This window comes from Salmo trutta, chromosome 4, assembly GCF_901001165.1.
Source record: "Salmo trutta chromosome 4, fSalTru1.1, whole genome shotgun sequence".
Classification (NCBI taxonomy): Eukaryota; Metazoa; Chordata; class Actinopteri; order Salmoniformes; family Salmonidae; genus Salmo; species Salmo trutta.
The window spans coordinates 52,575,673-52,595,186 of record NC_042960.1 but is presented as its reverse complement, the minus strand read 5'-3'; the positions used below and the strand labels follow the sequence as shown (position 1 = coordinate 52,595,186).

The 19,514-nt window shown below is 44.6% G+C and overlaps 1 protein-coding gene across 2 annotated transcripts in view; it reads right to left on the bottom strand.

Moving 5' to 3' along the window:
- The window catches only part of LOC115192591 (ubiquitin-conjugating enzyme E2 R1), a 42,022-nt gene that overhangs the window by 20,596 nt on the left and 1,912 nt on the right, over positions 1-19,514 (bottom strand). For both annotated transcript variants that reach the window (XR_003877962.1, XM_029751269.1), the window contains exon 2: positions 3,596-3,682. Coding sequence is in view for 1 of the 2 variants with exons in the window: in XM_029751269.1 (XP_029607129.1) it covers positions 3,596-3,682 (87 nt within the window). In the remaining variant the exon portion in view is untranslated. The remainder of the gene's footprint in view (positions 1-3,595; positions 3,683-19,514) is intronic.

The following is a 19,514-nucleotide window of genomic DNA, read 5'->3' as shown; positions in this document are numbered from 1 at the left end:
CCTCGACACTCCTAGAAGATCCAGAGTGTTCTGCTCTTTTCTCCAACTTGCAGTCTGAGGTTCAATTCCTCTTCCAATCACGGCCCTGTGTGTTCTGGTCGACTAGGGAAAACCACGGATGAGGCACACAAAATCTACACCAAAGACAAAGTCCCAGTCCGCTGCAGGGCCTACAGAGTGTCACCCTACAAGAGAAAGATTATTGTAGATAAAGTGGAAGAAATGGGACAAAATCCTTGAGCCTTCACAATCTGTTTGGGCTGCTCCTGTAGTGCTGGTGGGGAAACCGGATGGTTCCCAGACGTTCTGCACTGACTTCAGAGGGATGAATGCAAAGACGCACAAGGATGCTTATCCTATGCCCATCATTCACAACCTCCTGGAGTCTCTACATGGAGCTTCTGGTTTCATTACCCTGGATCTGAAGTCAGGGCATTGTCAAGCAGCAATAGTTGAGGAGAGAAAGGCCAAGACAGCGATCATCACTCAGATAGGCCTTTATCAGTTCAAAGCGATGCCGTTTGGGCTTAAGAACACCGGTGCTACCTTCCAGCGCATTTTATTTATTATATGACTGTGTTCTCTCCCAACCCAGAGCAACCTGTGAAAGACTTGGAGGCTGTGTTATCAATGCTTCATGACGCTAAGGTATTCAAAGACCAGCTGAAGTTCTTGAGTCACATTGTGAGAGGTGTTGAGACAGATCCAGCCAAAACGACAGTGATGATGGACTATTCTGTTCTACATGACCTCAAAAGTCTACACAGGTTTCTTGAGCTGGTAGCCTGGTACTCCAAATTCATTCCCCACTTTGCAGATCTAGCATCCCCTCTGAATCGGCTTAAGGAAAAGGAAGTGGTCTGGAAATGGATTGAATGAGTGTCAGAACAGTTTTGAGCATTTGAAGCAGGCTCTTGTTAATGCACCAGTGTTGGCTCAGCCAGACCTATTGCAGACATCCCAAGTCCAAACGGATGCCAGTGATGTAGATTTGGTGCGGTCCTCACTCAACTGACAGAAGGTGGAGAAAGAGTAATTGCATATGCCTCACGGCATTAAAGTAGCTGAACACAACTACTCAACATCGGAAAAGGAGTGCCTCACAGTGGTGTGGGCAATCGAAAAGGGGAGGCATTATCTTGAGGGGTTTGAGTTGGATGTATTTAATGATCACTCGGCACTTACATGGGTGTTCAACAGCCCCAAAATGTCTTCCAGGCTCACACACTGGATGTTGTGCCTTCAGGAATTCCAGTTCAGAGTGAATTACCAGAATAGACATGAGAACATTGTTCCTGATGCTCTGTCCAGAGCAGTGGCTCCAGCAGCAAGCCAAGTAGCATACATTGCAGGCACCACCACTCAAAGCCTTTGCATTCTTCTCACCTCTATTGCTGAGATTGCTGAAACTCAAGCTCAGGACCAAGAGGTTAGTGACCTTAGGAAGAACAAAGAAGCATCCAGTGAGCGTCCAGGTCGGATTGGGGTTGAAGTACTCCAAGGAATCCTGTACAGGAGGATCCCTGTTAAAGGAGAAGTCAATAAATATCAACTTGTGGTAACCAAAGGCCTTGACTCCCTTTATCTGGATTACTTTTATGACCTTTCACTGGCCTGCCAGCTTGGACGGCTGAAGACTCCATTTTGCATCTTGGAGGTTGCCTGGTGGTAATCTGTTGCCAGGATGTATGGGAACATGTGAAGGCCTGTACAGTTTGCCAACAATACACACCTTCACCCACTCAGGAGTCCCTGAGTACCTCATATCTGATTGTGGACCCCAGTTCACAGGAACAGTTATGGAGGATCTTTGTAAATCATGGGAGGGTGACACATGTTCACCACAAGTTACCGTCCACAAGCCAATCTTACAGAGAGAGACAATCGTCCCATCAAGACTCTGATTGCCTCTTTTATAAAAGAACATCACTGGAACTGGCCTAAATGGATTCCTGAGTTCCGTTATGCCATCAACACGGCAAAACATGAAACAACCGGAAAAATCCCTGCTGAGCTTTCCATGGAGAGGAATCTCCAAGGGCCTCTGGAGAGGATGATCTCAACAGCTCCATCTCCGCACCAACCGCCTTACAACCTCAGAGACAGCAGGCAATGGCAAAAGAAGTAAAACGGAAAGTGGGCATTTGCCTGGCCAGACAAACCAAATACTATAATGCCTGCAGGAAACAGGCACACTTCCTGTCGGGAGATTTGATCTGGGTAAAGGCACGTCCACTTTCTAAACCATCTGACTATTTCTCGTCCATACTTGCGCTGGAGTGGTCCGGTCCGGCAATGATTCTCTGTCATATGTTAAAATAATTCCATTCTGTATGGACGATAGAGATTGTTGCCTAAAAAGAGCGCTACTGCTTTAAGAAGGGCAGCTGAAAAAGGTATGAATGAGGAATTGAGGAACATAGAGGGGAGGTGTGTTTTTCCATAGCCTTCCTGGGAGATGAAGACACCGGGTAAACCGCATAGGCACCAGTTACAAATTGCGAGACAAGAACTGAAGCCTGCAAAACACAGTCCATGCCTTCCTTTGTTGGGATGTATTGTTTGGCACTGGGAATGTGTTCCTGAAATGTCCGATTATTTCCTTGTTTGGGATGAACTAAATGGATCACAGAGATAGTTTAATGAGTGGACATGACTTATAAACTCCGGTGAGATCCGTCCTTTTTCCCCCTCATTGTTTTTGTGATCATCCACTGCTGGCTATCTTTTTGCTTTCTGGGGGGGAAATATTATTTAAATTCGCAAAGACTATTAACTGAACTGAATTAACTAAAGGGGATCAAAATGGGGAAAATACAGAATTATAAATTAATCATTTCCTGGTTGGGCAAAACCAAATAGGCTTTTATAGCCGAATCTGAACTTGAGTTTAACCAAAACATAAGGTTATTGGGTCATTGCGATGGTTATTGAATATTTGGGTGTGTTTGCTAAAATTATGCATTTAAATTATAGTATTTGTGGGGGTTATTTTGTTATCCTTTTATTTCTGAAGGATATCATGTGTTGAAGATAGGGTTTGTGTTGGTTTTTTGAAATCCATATTATTTCATTGACAAAACACCTATGTTTCGTTGTTTTTCTTGCTATAAACCCTCCTCAAAAAGTCTATTAAGTGTGATTGTTATACATTACACAACTGGTGGGTCTGATCCTGAATACTGATTGGTTAAAACCACATTCCAGCCGGTGTCTATTCCACAAGTTACCACCGGCTAAATCTGTGACGTTAAGATGCCAATTTACTCTGTTCCATTGGACCGCACAATCCACTGTCTCATCAGCCCAGCCAGGCAATTTGATTTGATCAAAGAAGTCACCGATTAGTTAGGAACTCCCCTCACCTGGTTGTCTAGGTCTTAATTGGAATGAGTTTGACACCTTTTATCTATAAATACACTAGGCCACTGTTAAAGTATATGATAGCAACAGAGTCTGAAAGTATTTATAATAGAAGATAACAAGTTAAAGCTATTCAGCGACAAAAGGACGTTGGACTATTATGTAGGGGAAAAGCCAAAGAAAGAGGTGATTGTGTAATGACAGACAGGGTGAGTGTTGTTCTTTCTCTTACCTCGTAGATGTTGGGGTGCCACATCTTGGTGAGGAAGCGGAAGGCCGGAGGAGAGTAAGGATAGTCGATGGGGAACTTGATCTGAGCCTGAGAGAAGAAGAGCACACTAATTAGGGATGCAAGAGGCAGAGGCCAGCTGAATAAGGTGTAAGAGTACAACTCTGGTCAAATGTCTAGTCATAACTACTTTATTTAGGCCCGTCTTAGCTTGGTACCAGATCAGTATGCTTTAGTCAAATCCTCTATCGTTGTCATGCCATAGACATTGGAGTCGAGGGTAATTTGGGTAATGGGTAATTTCCATTCAAAACGACCCATGAGCACCAACATGTGAAATGTATAGGATTGGCATGAGTACGTGGGGCTGGGCCAAGTGCAAGTGGATCTTTCCAAATTCAACAGACATGCATTGCATTAACCAGCCTTTCCAATTTGATTACATTTCTCTACTCTGAATAGAATAGGAATGGAGTTACAGGCCTACTCAGGCTGGTTATAGATAGACTATCACATTCAACCTATACTGTAGTAGACCATATAGCCCATCTATCAGAAACGGGTAATTTGGTTCCATTTCAACATATTTATTAGTGAAACCAAAGTGTTCTAACCTATATAAATTAAATCCAATAGCCTAGTACACACACACACAAACATTTTCAAAAATGTTCAAATCAAAAGGCTATTGCACAGAAAAACTTAGTCGGGTGCATCGTAAATTCAGAACCACTGGAAAGAAACATAATAAACTAAAGCACTGATCATTGGGAACGAGATCTGAATGACTGCTAAGCTTTGATCCATAAATTAAATAGGTAGCCTACAAAAACAATCCATATGTTCAAATCAAAAGGCCTGACTAATATGTCATCAATAACGCAGCCACATCCAGAGTCCCCGGTGGCGACACAGTCAGAAAACAAAAGATGGCTTATTTCATTTTTTAAATCTCTGACGAAGGCCAAGAGAACAAGAAACACTTTTCAGGGGGGGAAACAGAAAGCCCCCCCCCCCCCCCCCCCCCCCCCAAAAAGACTTCTGTTTTCAATGATGTAGCCTACAATGCAATACTCATGATCATTTTAAGGAAAACAAAAACTACTAATCCGGGTGTACACAACATGATTTCAGCCCCGATTTAGCTGTCCCATTCCCAGACAAGTTTTTGAAATCGTCACCAACGCTTACATTAATGTGAGAGGGTCAGAGACGCAATCTGAGAAGGGTGCAACTGCAGCCCGCAATTCGGGGTGTTCAAACACCTCTTTATACATTTTTAAGCTATGACTCCAGTACATAGGCGGGAGGCAGGGGCACACCAGTACAGTAGATGGCGGTAATGCACCATAACGTTAGAGGCCAACCACCAATAAATCCCACAGAAGAAAAGGCGGCTAGTATACACCCGTAGTGTCCTTCGCCCCCACCTGTCGCATTGTTTTCCCGCAGTTCTGTTAACGACGGCGAGGGCAGGTGGGAGCGAAGGACACTATGAGCCAGATAGTCCTAAGAAGTACTCCGTTACGAGCGACACCAGGAGTGATACCATGTGGTAGCTAGCAAGCTAATTAGCACAAAGTGTCACTAACAAACTGTCGCCCTCACCTCCCGCCTGCTGTGTATTGGAGCAGCAAGCTAAGCTAGGTAGCACACGGTGTCGCCCCAACCTCCCGCCTGCTGTGTAGCACACGGTGTCGCCCCAACCTCCCGCCTGCTGTGTATTGGAGCAGCAAGCTAGCTAGGTAGCACACGGTGTCGCCCCAAACTCCCGCCTGCTGTGTATTGGAGCAGCAAGCTAGCTAGGTAGCACACGGTGTCGCCCCAACCTCCCGCCTGCTGTGTATTGGAGCAGCAAGCTAGCTAGGTAGCACACGGTGTCGCCCCAACCTCCCGCCTGCTGTGTATTGGAGCAGCAAGCTAGCTAGGTAGCACACGGTGTCGCCCCAACCTCCCGCCTGCTGTGTATTGGAGCAGCAAGCTAGCACACGGTGTCGCCCCAACCTCCCGCCTGCTGTGCTAGAGGGAGGTGGGGGCGACAGGTAGTGTCCTTCGGCTCCCGCCTGGTCGGGCACTGTTTCCCAGCAGTTCTGTTAACGACAGTGTTCGGCATGCAAAGGACATTGTCAACCGGTGTCACTCATGCTAGCTAGCAAATAAGATTCCAGTACACAGCAGGCGGGAGAAAAATAAAAATAACTCAACACTTTTATTTCCCTTTTGACCCACATTCGAAAGTGTCACACAAACATGAAGATGTCATGCTCGAGGGGTGCATTCATGCAGGAACCAATGAGATGCTTGAGGGGGCGGTCTTTCATGAAATAACCAATGGGATGCTCGAGGGTGGGGTTGGGGGGGGCGAATTGCGGGCTGCAGTTGCACACTATTGAATCTGAGGACTACAGATCCCATCTCTAGTCTACATTTGAACACCACTGCAGAAGCTTCGCTATTTGGCATTTTCCCAAAGTCGTCTGTTCTTTCAACCAATCGATTGCTAAACATTTTTAAACTTGTATTTTTCAATATATAGACACTCCCCATGTGCTTTAATAAAATCAACTATATGCATTGAGCTTGTCCGATGCTTTAACCTTACGGTTTGATGCCTCAAGAATACACCAGAGATCTAGATAACCAGAAGAAAAGAAACCTGACCCAACTATTCTCCTCCCGCTCCTTCTGGCTTTCAGATTCTGCCATCACTCTCCTGAAGTTGCTGGTAATAGGCTACACATGGAGTCAGAGACCAGCTAACCTCGATAACGAGAGGGCCAAGGTTTGACCATGCATTCCTCTTACTGAACTTTTAACCATACCACGTGGATAAACTCTTAGACTATCGATACCGACAGAATAAGAACAAGTCTTTGATATTAATTACTAGTTCATGTGGAATGAAAATGTATCTTACCATTTCTACCGATCTGCGTGCCAGTTATGGTTTTCATATGCACATTTCTGTGAAACAGATTCATTTACATTAACAATAACGTCTTCATATGTCAAAATCATTGTCATGTGGTTAATCAAAATTCTATCCAAATCTAAATGAAAATGATACACCTAAAAAGTAACTTCTGTTGCTATTGCCAACTATGTGAAAATAGCCTACATAAAGGCAACAAATAAAAACATTGCAGCCTGCGTAAAACGAACTTGAAACATTGTATCAACTATTTAACTGGGTTCTGCCAAAGCTTGCACTAGTGAACTTTCAACATTGTATAAAATATTCTGGGCCCTAAGTCCCGGAACTTCAAATTTTCTACTGCTTGAGCTCCTGTTCCTCTTATAGAATATTAGCTCAAAAGTACTGTGGCGAGGGCCTCCCGGGTGGCGCAGTGGTTTAAGGCACGTTGTCCGGATTATGGGAGGGTTTGGCCGGCAGGGATGTCCTTGTCCCATCGCGCACTAGCGACTCCAATAGCTGGCCAGGTGCAGTGCACGCCGACACGGTCACCAGGTGCACAGTGTTTCCTCCGACACATTGGTGTGGCTGGCTTCCGAGTCCGACACATTTGTGTGGCTGGCTTCCGGGTCCGACACATTGGTGTGGCTGGCTTCCGGGTCCGACACATTGGTGTGGCTGGCTTCCGGGTCCGACACATTGGTGTGGCTGGCTTCCGGGTCCGACACATTGGTGTGGCTGGCTTCCGGGTCCGACACATTGGTGTGGCTGGCTTCCGGGTTAAGTGGGCATTGTGTCAAGAAACATTGCGGCTTGGCAGGGTTGTGTTTTGGAGGACGCACGGCTCTCGACCTTCGCCTATCCCGAGTCCATACGGGAGTTGCAGCGATGAGACAAGACTAACTACTAATTGGATACCACAACATTGGGGAGAAAATGGGGTATACATTTTTTTAACAATTGAAAACAAATTCTAGTAGTATTGTGGCGCTCCTGTGGTTATTGAAAGGGAGAGAGCTCGAAAGATGTTTCTAATACTTTGAGGAACTATTGTAATTCTCAATGGATGTAAAAACAGATTTTGTTTGCTTGCTGTTTGAGGTGAAGAAAACATGACTGAGTGGTGGTGTGTTAAGCCAATCAAAAATACTATCAGATCCCCAAATATGCACATTTATGTGCCTACATTTGCGAGCAGGCTAGGTAGCCTGTAGGACCGCTTCTATGTGTGCGCATCTTTACTCAACATTGTCTTTTGTTTGCAGTGCTCCTGTCAATAACTGAATTTACAGAACGGATGGAATTAAATAAACCAAAACTTGTTTCTCACAAATGTAACATAGGTTGTGCACTCCGCAATGTGTCCACAGGTGAAATATGTAACGGGGAATTGATATACATTAAACAATCAAACGCAAACAACTCACACAATGAAGTTATGAAACAATGAATGTGCACAAATTGGCGGGAAAGAGCGCATTCTGGAGAGAGAAGTGTATTGTGCATTTGGGCGCATGGTCAATCCAACATCTGCATTGGCCATGCGGCATTTACAGTGATATGGCCTCGGTCAGGGCATTCATACTTCTTGCGCTTTGTGGAGCAGTTCAAAGCTGTTGTCAAGGAAGTGATGGTGATGTGGTACAGAGCACGAGTTGGCCTCTGCAATTGATACACCCTCAGACCACATTGTACAATCAAGCATACATTGGCTTTTAGTTTAGGCCTCCGCAATGGATAAGTTCACTGAGAGTGGCGCAAATATCTATCTATCTATCTATCTATATATATATATATATATATATATATATCTCTCGACTAAAACAATCTCGGTCGACCAACAGCAGTCGACCAGTGGACTAATTGGGGTCAACCAGGTTAGTCTCGAGATAATAACTTATTTTTCAAGAGGGAGGGGTGGAACATGTAAGGGGTGGAGGTTGTGCACAAACTCCACACAAGCCTTCGCCGACATTAGACCATTACTTGTGGCCTACTGCTGATTGCATTGTATGAGCCCTTAGTGACTAGCAAATTGAACAGGGGGATGTTGCCATATCTACCAGGCCCATACAACAACAAGCCCAGAGTGGAAAGCCTGACATAGGCCTAATAGAATCCTGTTAGCTTGTAAAAGTCTGGGGCCATGCATCCGAACTGGCTCGGGTCCAGAATGACTGGGGTTCACATAAACACTCAACATACAGACAGAGACGGGCATCACAACACAGGGACAACAGCCTTGCAGCTTACATACCAGCCTAGCTCCAGCTAGCATAGCAGTCAGTGAGGGTGCTAAGGCCAGTGGAAACACAGAGGGACATTTAAGCCCCGTAAGGTGAGCTCTAAGTGCAATATATAAGAGCAAGTGGCTTATTAAAGCAGGAAGAGGGATCCCTGTAAGATAATAAGGTAATGGTATAACATTTCACCACGTGGCTTATAGAGGGCTTCACACTTTCCCTGTCCACATAGAGCCACGACATGGATCTCAATAGAACACTCTCATACTCTGCCCAACATAGCCTACTTGCTGCCTGATCATAGGAATGGAACAAAGACACACACGTTATAAAACACACTAGATGCAACCCACACTAGACATAACCCAGGGTTTTATTTCTTTGCATGAGTTAATTAAAGTATAGAAAATGGCTGATCCTGGCGGGACTCTTGGTCTGAAATATTATTTTCATACACAGACAAAAATCCCTGTAATTTATCATGCTTACTTTTTATACCATCTTCTTGGTATATCTGAAAGGGGTAGGGGGTAAAACACATGATCAATTAAAAGCCACCTAAAGACCGCGTCATAATTCCTGCATTTTCACAGGCCCTGTAACCAAAATACAGGTATCGGTCTTTGTGAATGGTTCTCTGTTTTTGGCAGGTAAATTCATAAGCACTTCCACTGTTAAACACCACCCTAATTTGAAATGCAAACAAATTCCATGGTTTAACAACACGCTCCACCACACCCAATTTGCCAGTTACCCACTGATGTAAAACATGGGTATACCTGCAAGAGAGTGATAAATAAGGGGCTCTTTGAAAGGGGGTCATATAAACATTGCCTTATATTTTTGCAGGTAATATATGCTACTACATCTTCGGTCTGAAACGGGTAATAGAGAGGGGGATAAGGGAAACAGAAAGTAGGGTCTATCCTCCATAGAGAGCACTGACACTCACAATGCCCATGGCAGGCAGGCTGCACTCACAGGCAGAGAGGGAGGAGGGAAACTTTCCATGGCAGCAGAGAAAACCCTGACCTGTCTGCAAAACTGACTCCAAGCCCAGAGGGATGAGAGGAGAGAGGGAGGACAGTGGAGTGTGACTGCTGCTGTACCCTGCCTACCTCATCAAGTACATCCCAAGGAGGTGACAAACAAGAGGTTCAAAATAGGGATATTAGCTCCATTTCCCTGCCAAATTCTGAACTCTACACAAACACACTCAAATATCCCCTCCATGCCCGTGAGGCTTGACTGTCTCTAATCACATAGTAAGTACATGCCACACACACACCCCTGAACCTAGCTCCTCAATGCACACTACAACAAGCCTCTCCTCTCCCGGCAGCGCCACACCCAGCCTCTCCTCTCCCGGCAGCGCCACACCCAGCCTCTCCTCTCCCGGCAGCGCCACACCCAGCCTCTCCTCTCCCGGCAGCGCCACACCCAGCCTCTCCCCTCCCGGCTGTGCCCCACCAAGCCTCTCCTCTCCCGGCTGTGCCCCACCAAGCCTCTCCTCTCCCGGCTGTGCCCCACCAAGCCTCTCCTAGCTGCTCTGCTCCATGTTTCTCTGAAGTGAGGCTCTCCTGAGAGCCCTGTGGAAACAAGCGGCAGCTGCTTTTATGTATCACCTAGTAACAGGTACAGAACTGGCAGGATATGTTGCTGCTTCAGTCAGCCAGGCAGACAGTAGGAGGAGGTAGAGAGGCTGGCACAGGAAGAACAGGATCTAGAGCAGAACTGCAAGGCTCAGCATCAACCTTGTAACCTACCTAGACCCATCTTTCTTGGATGGTGACCTAAAAACATGTGTGGCGAAGCCAGTCAGAGAGAACACACCCTGTGAAGGTAGGCTGGAATCAGGGAAAAGTAAACCAGGTCAGCTAAAGCAGCATAAACCCTCACAGAACTAATCATTCTGTTCTTCTCCCAATGCACCACCTTCCCCGTCTGCCGACACCATTCTACCAGTCCCCAAGCTTGCTGTCCCTCGCTCTCAGATTCCCTCGCTCTCAGATTGTCTCACTCTCATTGCCTCTCTCCTGGCTGCTCTACAGAGTGTGAATGAAAAGAGGAACGTGCCCTTGAGAACAGCGGAGCACCCCACACGTCTTTGTAGACTAGAATGTGATAGAGGTGCTTTAGATGATCCTACCCAGACACACCAGGGTCCTGCCTCATTTAACAGAACCCTTTTAGTGTGGGGGAGGAGAAATACAGTCACTAGTACACGCTACACCAGAAGCACCGTCAAGACTGAACGACGGTCCACTTCACAAATGCAATTAGCCTAATTACAAGCTGCCAACCAACTTGACACGATGACGAGAGTGCCTGTCAAAACCCAGACCCTTAGTACTGTAAAAAGACAACAATGCAGCAATGCTGCACACATCTGTAATGGCTCTACTATAAGGTTCCCTGGGACATGAGAGGACTGAATTAGCTGTGGACCAAGGCACCAACCATTATTTAAACCTTTCTGACACAAAGCATTATTGTTGGGCCTAATTCCCATGGAAGTAGGCTAAATTAGCAATTTATCCATGTAGGGAAAACATTGGATGTGCAAGTGCTTTGCATTCAACCTCATCCAGTCAAGGAATATCTGGAGATATGCTAAACTAGCCCAAACGTTTGCCTATTTCTGAAATAAACAAAAGCTGAAACAGGCTGCCTGTCAATGGAGCCCTGTTCTCTTAGCAGGATATCACCCCCAGGCTTGGAACATGTAAGCACACCATCATAATTAGGCTGACTGTTGGAAGGAGTACTGTAGGACTACCTCTGCATGGGCCCCCTTTTCTAATGGCAGGCTTGCTCTTCACAGGGCCCCTAGGGGCACCAGCTCGAGCAGGGCCAGGAATGGCACTGCCTCTCTCTCTCTCTCTCTCTCTCCCCCTCTCATTTCTGTGTGCGAGCCAGGCAGCCAGAGGGGGAAACATGACTCCATCGGCCAAGGCAGGACAGCCCAGCCCTGCGCAGGCCACCTCCTCTCACCAGCCTAAGGCCACCAGACTGCCACCATAGCAAGGTGTTGAATGAGTGTCTGTCAACTGACTGAATGCAGCGGCCACACGTTACGTTGAAGGCAATTAGTGTGCTCTCTAGCCTGCGGTTCACGGACCAAGTGGTCTTTAATTGTGTTGTGCAAAAAAGTACATTTTGAAATACACCATTCGTGGCAGAAATCTCATAGTTGAAAATGAATATGACCTTGTGGTTGAGGAAGTGTATGAATGATGTCACCAAATGACAGTACAGTATGAAGATTAGCAGAAACTGCTACTCCAATAGAAATCCCCGATCACGGTTGAAGGTGACGTCGGCTAGCTAAGCTCATGCGCTGAAACACGTAATCGTGTCCAACGGTCATCTCGCGCTGAATTGCGCATGTGCAGGCCGTCAAATCAAAAGGCATTCCTTTGATATAAAGTAGTTTTGGATAAAAATAAAACATGTCCAGTCGGTCACGTTCACAAGGTTGGAGTAATAACATGTTCAAATACTTAAGGCATAAGCTCAAATCTAGGTTGTGCTTTTAGATTGAGAAAATTAACAACTAAGGAATAACTTTTCACTTCTCTCACTGACTCCTCAAACCCCAAACTCTGGCCTGGTCTGCTTCGAGAGCGTGCCTGGAAGTCTTGCGATGTTGCGTCTCTGGGTTTAGAAACTCTATGACATCACTTAAAGGAAGTAGGGGAGCTAAAGCTATTCCTCATCATGACAGCCTTTGAACTCAAGCAACACAATATGAACATCTTAAAGCTGAAGGCTCTGTTGTCAAAAGAAAAACAAGAGGGCTGTCTTTGGCCTACTCTGCTTGGGGGACATGTTGTTGACTATGAGCGTAAAGAGCTGGCTGGCACAGTGGAAGGTTGCCAGGGACAGCTAAGCTAATAGGATTGCTGGTGTGTTAATGAAGGGAATGGGAAGACAATGCAGTCCCCAAGATGAAGAGAGCGAACATGAGAGAGCGGGGACAGACTGGGTCTTGATGGACTGAGCAGATCTCCCCTGAGCCCTGAGCTTGAGGGAAAGTCAGAGCTGCCAGCCCAGGCAGCAGTGATTCTGCCCTCTGGCCCTGACAGAACCAATTCTCTGGGCAGGTGACTTGGGTCCTCGGCCCGTGTCCCAGGGACAGGGTCAACCCGGGCTGGAATGCAGTGGTGCTGCAAGTGTCACTCAGCATTAGGATGCAGGCCCTGGGCTAACCGAGCTGACCAGGAAAGGCAGCCTCTCAGGCCCTAGCACTGCTGAGGACACAGCTAGTGAGAACAGGGTAGTTGTGTGTGAGTGTGTGATCCAGCAAAGAGTGTTTGGCAATGGGCAAATATTTAAATGAAGGCTACACATTGGCAATGAATGAGATGAGTTCCCTCCGTACAAATGTCAAGTGCATTGAGTATTTGGAAAAGCAGTTTAGGTTACTTCCACTTTATTTCTCACTGTGTTGTATTTTAGTGTCGTTTGCAGACCTACACTATATGACCAAAAGTATGTGGACACCGGCTCGTCGAACATCTCATTCCAAAATCATGGGCATTAATATGGAGTTGGTCCCCCCTTTGCTGCTATAACAGCTTCCACTTTTCTGGGAAGGCTTTCCACTAGATGTTGGAATATTGCTGCAGGGACTTGCTTCCTTCAGCCACTAGAGCATTAGTGAGGTCGGGCACTGATGTTGGGCATTTAGGCCTGGCTCGCAGTCGGCGTTCCAATTCATCTCAAAAGGTGTTCAATGGAGTTGAGGTCAGGGCTCTTTGCAGGCCAGTCAAGTTCTTCCGCACCAATTGTGACAAACCGTTTCTGCATGGACCTTGCTTTGAGCACAGGGGCATTGTCATGCTGAACAGGAAAGAGCCTTCCCCAAACTGTTGCCCCAAAATTAGAAGCACAGAATTGTCTACAATAGCATTGTATGCAGCAGCATTAAGATTTCCCTTCACTGGAACTAAGGGCCCTAGCCCAAACCATGAAAAACAGCCCCAGACCATTATTCCTCCTCCACCAAACTTTACAGTTGACACTATGCATTCGGGCAGGTAGGGTTCTCCTGACATCCGCCAAACCCAGATTCGTCTGTCAGATTGCCAGATGGTGAAGTGTGATTCATCACTCCAGAGAAAGTCCAATGGCGGTGACCTTTACACCACTCCAGCCGACGCTTGGCATTGCGATCTTAGGATTGTGTGCGACTGCTCCGCCATGGAAACCCACTTTATGAAGCTCCTGACGAACAGTTCTTGTGCTGACGTTGCTTCCAGAGGCAGTTTGGAACTTGGTAGTGAGTGTTGCAACCTAGGACAGATGATTTGTACGCCCTATAGCACTCGGCGGTCCTATTCTGTGAGCTTGTGTGGCCTACCACTTCGCGGCTGAGCTGTTGCCCCTAGATGTTTCCACTTCACAATAACAGCACTTACAGTTAACCGGGGCAGCTCTAACACTGCAGAAATGTGATAAACTGCCTTGTTGGAAAGGTGTCATCCTATGACGGTGCCACGTTGACAGTAATTGAGCTCTTCTGTAAGGCCATTCTACGGCAATGTTTGTCTATGGAGATTGCATGGCTGTGTGCTCGATTTTATACACCTGTCAGCAACGGGTGTGGCTGAAATAGACGAATCCACTAATTTGAAGGGGTGTCCACATACTTTTGTATATATAGTGTACCATCAATATTTTGTTTGGTCTGGTGACATATTCAGGAGTTACACCCTGATGTAAATGTTTTGCTCCGGTATTGAATAGGCATACGTCATTGTTTGACTGACTCTTTCAATAAATAAGTAAAAGCAGCACGTAACAGAGGGTTTGTCTAACCTGTGTAGATAGGGAGGGTCTTAGAACAGGGAAACTGGTTTGTTGGAGACGTTTGTTAGAAGGAACAATGAGTCACAGGCCTGCTGTGCATTTCACAGCCAAGCTGTGCATTCCTGGGCCAACAATGCTTGTACACAGCACCCACAATACAAATGTTCCTAGCTAACACAGTGCCGGGTTAACCTACTGCACCGCTCAGAAAAGACTGGAAGCCTAAACAGGTCTCTGAATAACTGGGATCTTTAGCTGAGCTGACAAAGATCAGCATAATGTATCACAATTATGTCATTTGGAAACACCACCTCTGACTGATGCAATCAGGTGCAAACAACCCTAACTGAACAATAGTGGAGTACCTAGATATGCAGGAGACCCAGTCATTAGTCTAGGTTATCTTTATTCACAAACCTTCCTTCAGAAAGAGCTCACATTTACAACATAGGCCTACTACTGTAGTAAAAAGAAAAAAAGCACTTTGCCCTGACCTACTTCCAATGGTTGAAAAAGTACCCAATTGTCATACTTGAGTAAAAGTAGAGACCTTAATAGAAAATGACTCAAGTAAGTCACCCAGTAAAATACTACTTGAGTAGAAGTCTAAAAGTATTTGGTTTTAAATATACTTAAGTATCAAAAGTAAACGTAATTGCTAAAATATACTCAAGTATCAAATGTAAAAGTAATTTCAAATTCCTTATATTAAGCAAACCAGACAGCACCATTTTCTTGTTTAATTTATTTATTTCATTGATTTTTTAGTTATTTACGGACAACCAGGGGCACGCTCCATATGAAGCCTTGGTGTTTAGTGAGTCCGCCAGATCAGAAGTTCCCTGTCCTGCTAAGCATTCAAAATGTAACAAATACTTCTGGGTGTCAGGGAAAATGTATGGAGTGAAATAAAAGTAAAAGTTGACAAAAATAAAAATAGTATACCCCAGAAATCTACTTAAGTAGTTCTTTAAAGTATTTTTTACCTAAGTACTTTACACCACTGCCTACCTTGATGCCTGTTTATCGTTGTAACGAGAGCTCTTGCCCTATATCGGGAAGGAAAATGCTCACCATCTTCAACAGTTATGCAAATATAGGCTAAAATACACAGAACAAAAATATAAATGCAACATGTAAAGTGTTGGTCCCATGTTTCACAAATAAAAGGCTCCAGAAGTTTGCCACACGCACAAAAAGCTTATTTCTCAAATTTTGTGCACAAATGTGTTTACATCCCTGACAGTGAGCATTTCTCCTTTGCCAAGATAATTAATCCACCTGACAGGTCTGGCATATCAAGAAGCTGATTAAAAAGCATGATCATTACACATGTACACTTTGTGCTGGGGATAATGAAATGCCACTAAAATGTGCAGTTTTGTCACAAAACACAATGCTGCAGATGTCTCAAGTTGAGGGAGCATGCAATTGGCATGCTGACTGCAGGAATGTCCACCAGAGCTGTTGCCAGATAATTGAATGTTTATTTCTCTACCATAAGCCGTCGTTTTAGAGAATTTGGCAATACGTCCAAACGGCCTCACAACCGCAAACCACGTGTAACCACACTAGCCCAGGACCTCCACATACGTCTTCTTCACCTGCGGGATCGTCTGAGACCAGCCATCCGAAGGCTGATGAAACTGTGGGTTTGCGCAACCAAAGAATTTCTGCACAAACTGTCAGAAACCGTCTCAGTGAAGCTCATCTGCGTGCTCATTGTCCTTACCAGGGTCTTGACTTGACTGCAGTTCAGCGTCGTAACAGACTTTAGCGGGCAAATGTGCTCTTCACAGATGAATCCCGGTTTTAACAGTACCAGGTAGATGGCAGACAGCGTGTATGGCATCGTGTGGGAATTTGGTTTGGTGATGTCAACATTGTGAACAGACTGCCCCATGGTGGGGTTATGGTACGGGCTGGCATAAGCTACGGACAACGAACACAATTGCATTTTATCTATGGCAATTTGACTGCACAGAGATACCGTGACGAAATCCTGAGGCTGATTGTCGTGCCATTCATCCGCCGCCATCACCTCATGTTTCAGCATGATAATGCACGGCCCCATGTCACAAGGATCTGTACACAATTCCTGGAAGCTGAAACATTTCCCAGTTCTTTCATGGCCTGCTTACTCACCAGACATGTCATCCATTGAGCATGTTTGGGATGCTGTGGATCGACGTGTACAACAGCGTGCTCCAGTTCCCACCAATATCCAGCAACTTCGCGCAGTGGAGTGGGACAACATTCCACAAGCCTCACTCAACAGCCTGACCAACTCCATGCGATATATGTATATGGCCTCAGTATAGTTATATAGTTATATATATATATATATACACACACACACACACACACACACATTTAGTTTATTTAGTCAATATTTTCTTAACTTTATTTCTTGAACTGCATTGTTGGTTAAGGGCTTGTAAGTAAGCATTTGACGGTAAGGTTGTATTTGGCGCATTTGACAAATAACATTTGATTTGAAGGAGATGTGTCGTGCTGCATGAGGCAAATGGGTCACACAGATACTGACTAGTTCTGATCCACACCCCTACTTTTTATTTTGTCATCTGTCACCAACAGGTACAGCTCTGTACTCCCAGTCATGTGAAATCAATAGATTAGGGCCTAATGAATGTATTTAATTGACTGATTTCCTTATATGAACTGTAATTTAGTAAAATCTTAGAAATTATGAAGGTTGCTTTTTTATTTTTTTCAGTGTACTTTCTGAGCTAGGCAAGTAATGAAGAGGTCTAACCTACTGCACTTCCCTCTGTAAGCTATACCACCCACTGTTGCCGGGCAAAACAGAGGACATGAGCCTTCTTTTACACAAAGGTCTTAGGCAGGCTAAACAATACCTATACACAAAAAAAGAGACTTAAACTGCAGTAAGTTAGTGACTGCAGTCGACTGTGGTATTGTTGACACAGTTATTGCAGAATAACTGCAGTGTACTGCACTTGAACTGCAGTTATACCAAATATACTGGTAACTAACCTAAGATATCTCATCTGCGTAATTTCCAATGGGAGTCAATTTAGTATAGTGGGCAAAACAAGCAAGGAGGTGGGCAGAGCACGAGCTAGCGAGATCCTATTGGTACGTTTTAGCATGCATTTTCATATATCTGTTAGGGAACGTCTTCTCTGTGAATTGCATGTGTGCAATAACTCAATTCACCCTTGTACTCCTAAACAACACCTTTTTTGGAAACTTTGGCAAAGTCCACAAAACTTACTGCACAGCGTTTGTAACAGATTCTAGTTTTGGGAAAATAAACTTGCATTGAGTTCTAATGTTTCATCGATGAGAAAATTTGCAGAATGTCAGAAAAGTTTTATCTAGCTCCATCTTCTCTCTTATGTGGCTGGCAGGTAGCCTATCGGTTAGAGCATTGGGTCAGTAACCGAAAGGTCGCTAGTTCGAATCCCCCATCTGCCTTTGAGCAAGGCACATAACCCTAATTGCGTCATGGTTGAAAATGGCAGACCCTGGCAGTGACCCAACTCTCCGAGGGATATGCAAAAAATGTATTTCAAATTTACACACACTTGTACATGTATGAAATCAGACAAATAAGTATTATTATCCCACTTACCGCCACTGGACTTCCCCTCATCACCATATTTCAACGTTCTAAACAGAGGCTTCAGATTTATACATCCTGTGAGACATCTGGCCCCTTCTGTCTGTGGTTATACTGCGCTTTAACTGCAGTTACACTGCAAAATTCATGCGGTTATACTGCACTCTGACTGCAATCTTTTTTCATAAAGGTAGGGATTACAAGATAACGGAGAAAGAAAATATTTCTCACAATCTGTATCTGTCTTTAGACCTGTTTTCCAAAAGAGCGATTTAATTATGTTTGTATGGACAGTTTGGGTAAGTTATTCATACTTGTTGTGGTTATTGTTTACTTTTGAACTTAAATCTGCCACACTGGTTAGTACTATAATACAGTAGCTACAACCAGATATACATTTTAGACTAAATGGTAAACAACCCTTGTTAATACATAGAGTTAGGAGCACTATCAACAAAGTTGCCTTTGCTGAGAGGGACACAAACAGGAAAAGCCATCTGCAGGTTGGATGCTAAGTCAGCTTAACCCCAGTGAGACAAAAACCCACATTTTTAGTCTACGAGAAACAAACACGCCATCGTTTGAGTGTTTACAATCCAAATATCAATAAGAAAATATATGTAGGTACTGAGACTAGGCTATAATACTAGGTGCTTAGAGTGACGGCTGGGCGGTATACTGTATTTTACGATATACCGGTATTGATGCATGAACCGGTTTGGGTTTTTACTTTACCTTTAACGGTATTTGAATTTTTGCTTTGTTAAATGTGATACTCTGTGTTTAACATCTACTTTTATAGTTTACTTCGCTATTTGAGTCATCCCTCTCCATGCCGCTTTCCACATAGACCTAGCCCCGCCCCTCAAGAAGCGCATTTGTTGTTCCTCAACCACAAGTTAAGTCTGCATGGTCAATGCAGCACATTTAACAATGTTGTTCACTTTGCTTCTTAATATAACTCCACTAATGTTTAGAATTACACTATTAGTTTGTTTCTAAAATCTGAAAAAAGCTAGTTTGTATTTTCTTAACAAATTGGGCCTAAATCTTATTAGCCTCTAATACTAATCACTAGCTAGCTAATAAATGTAGAGTCAGAGCAAACATAATTAGCTATACAGCCTGATAATACTAGTGATGGTGGAGTCCTAAATCAGCATGTTGTTTGTGCCACAGTTTCTTCTAAAACAAAGAGTTATTCACAAAGCAAGAATATGTAAGCTACATGAAGTAGCTAAGAGAAAACATTAAATGTAGCCAAAGATTATAGGGTCCCCTAGGAAACACTTAGGTTCCTACCCTGTCACAATAACTCCTCCCTGGTATTTTCATTTGTTGCCA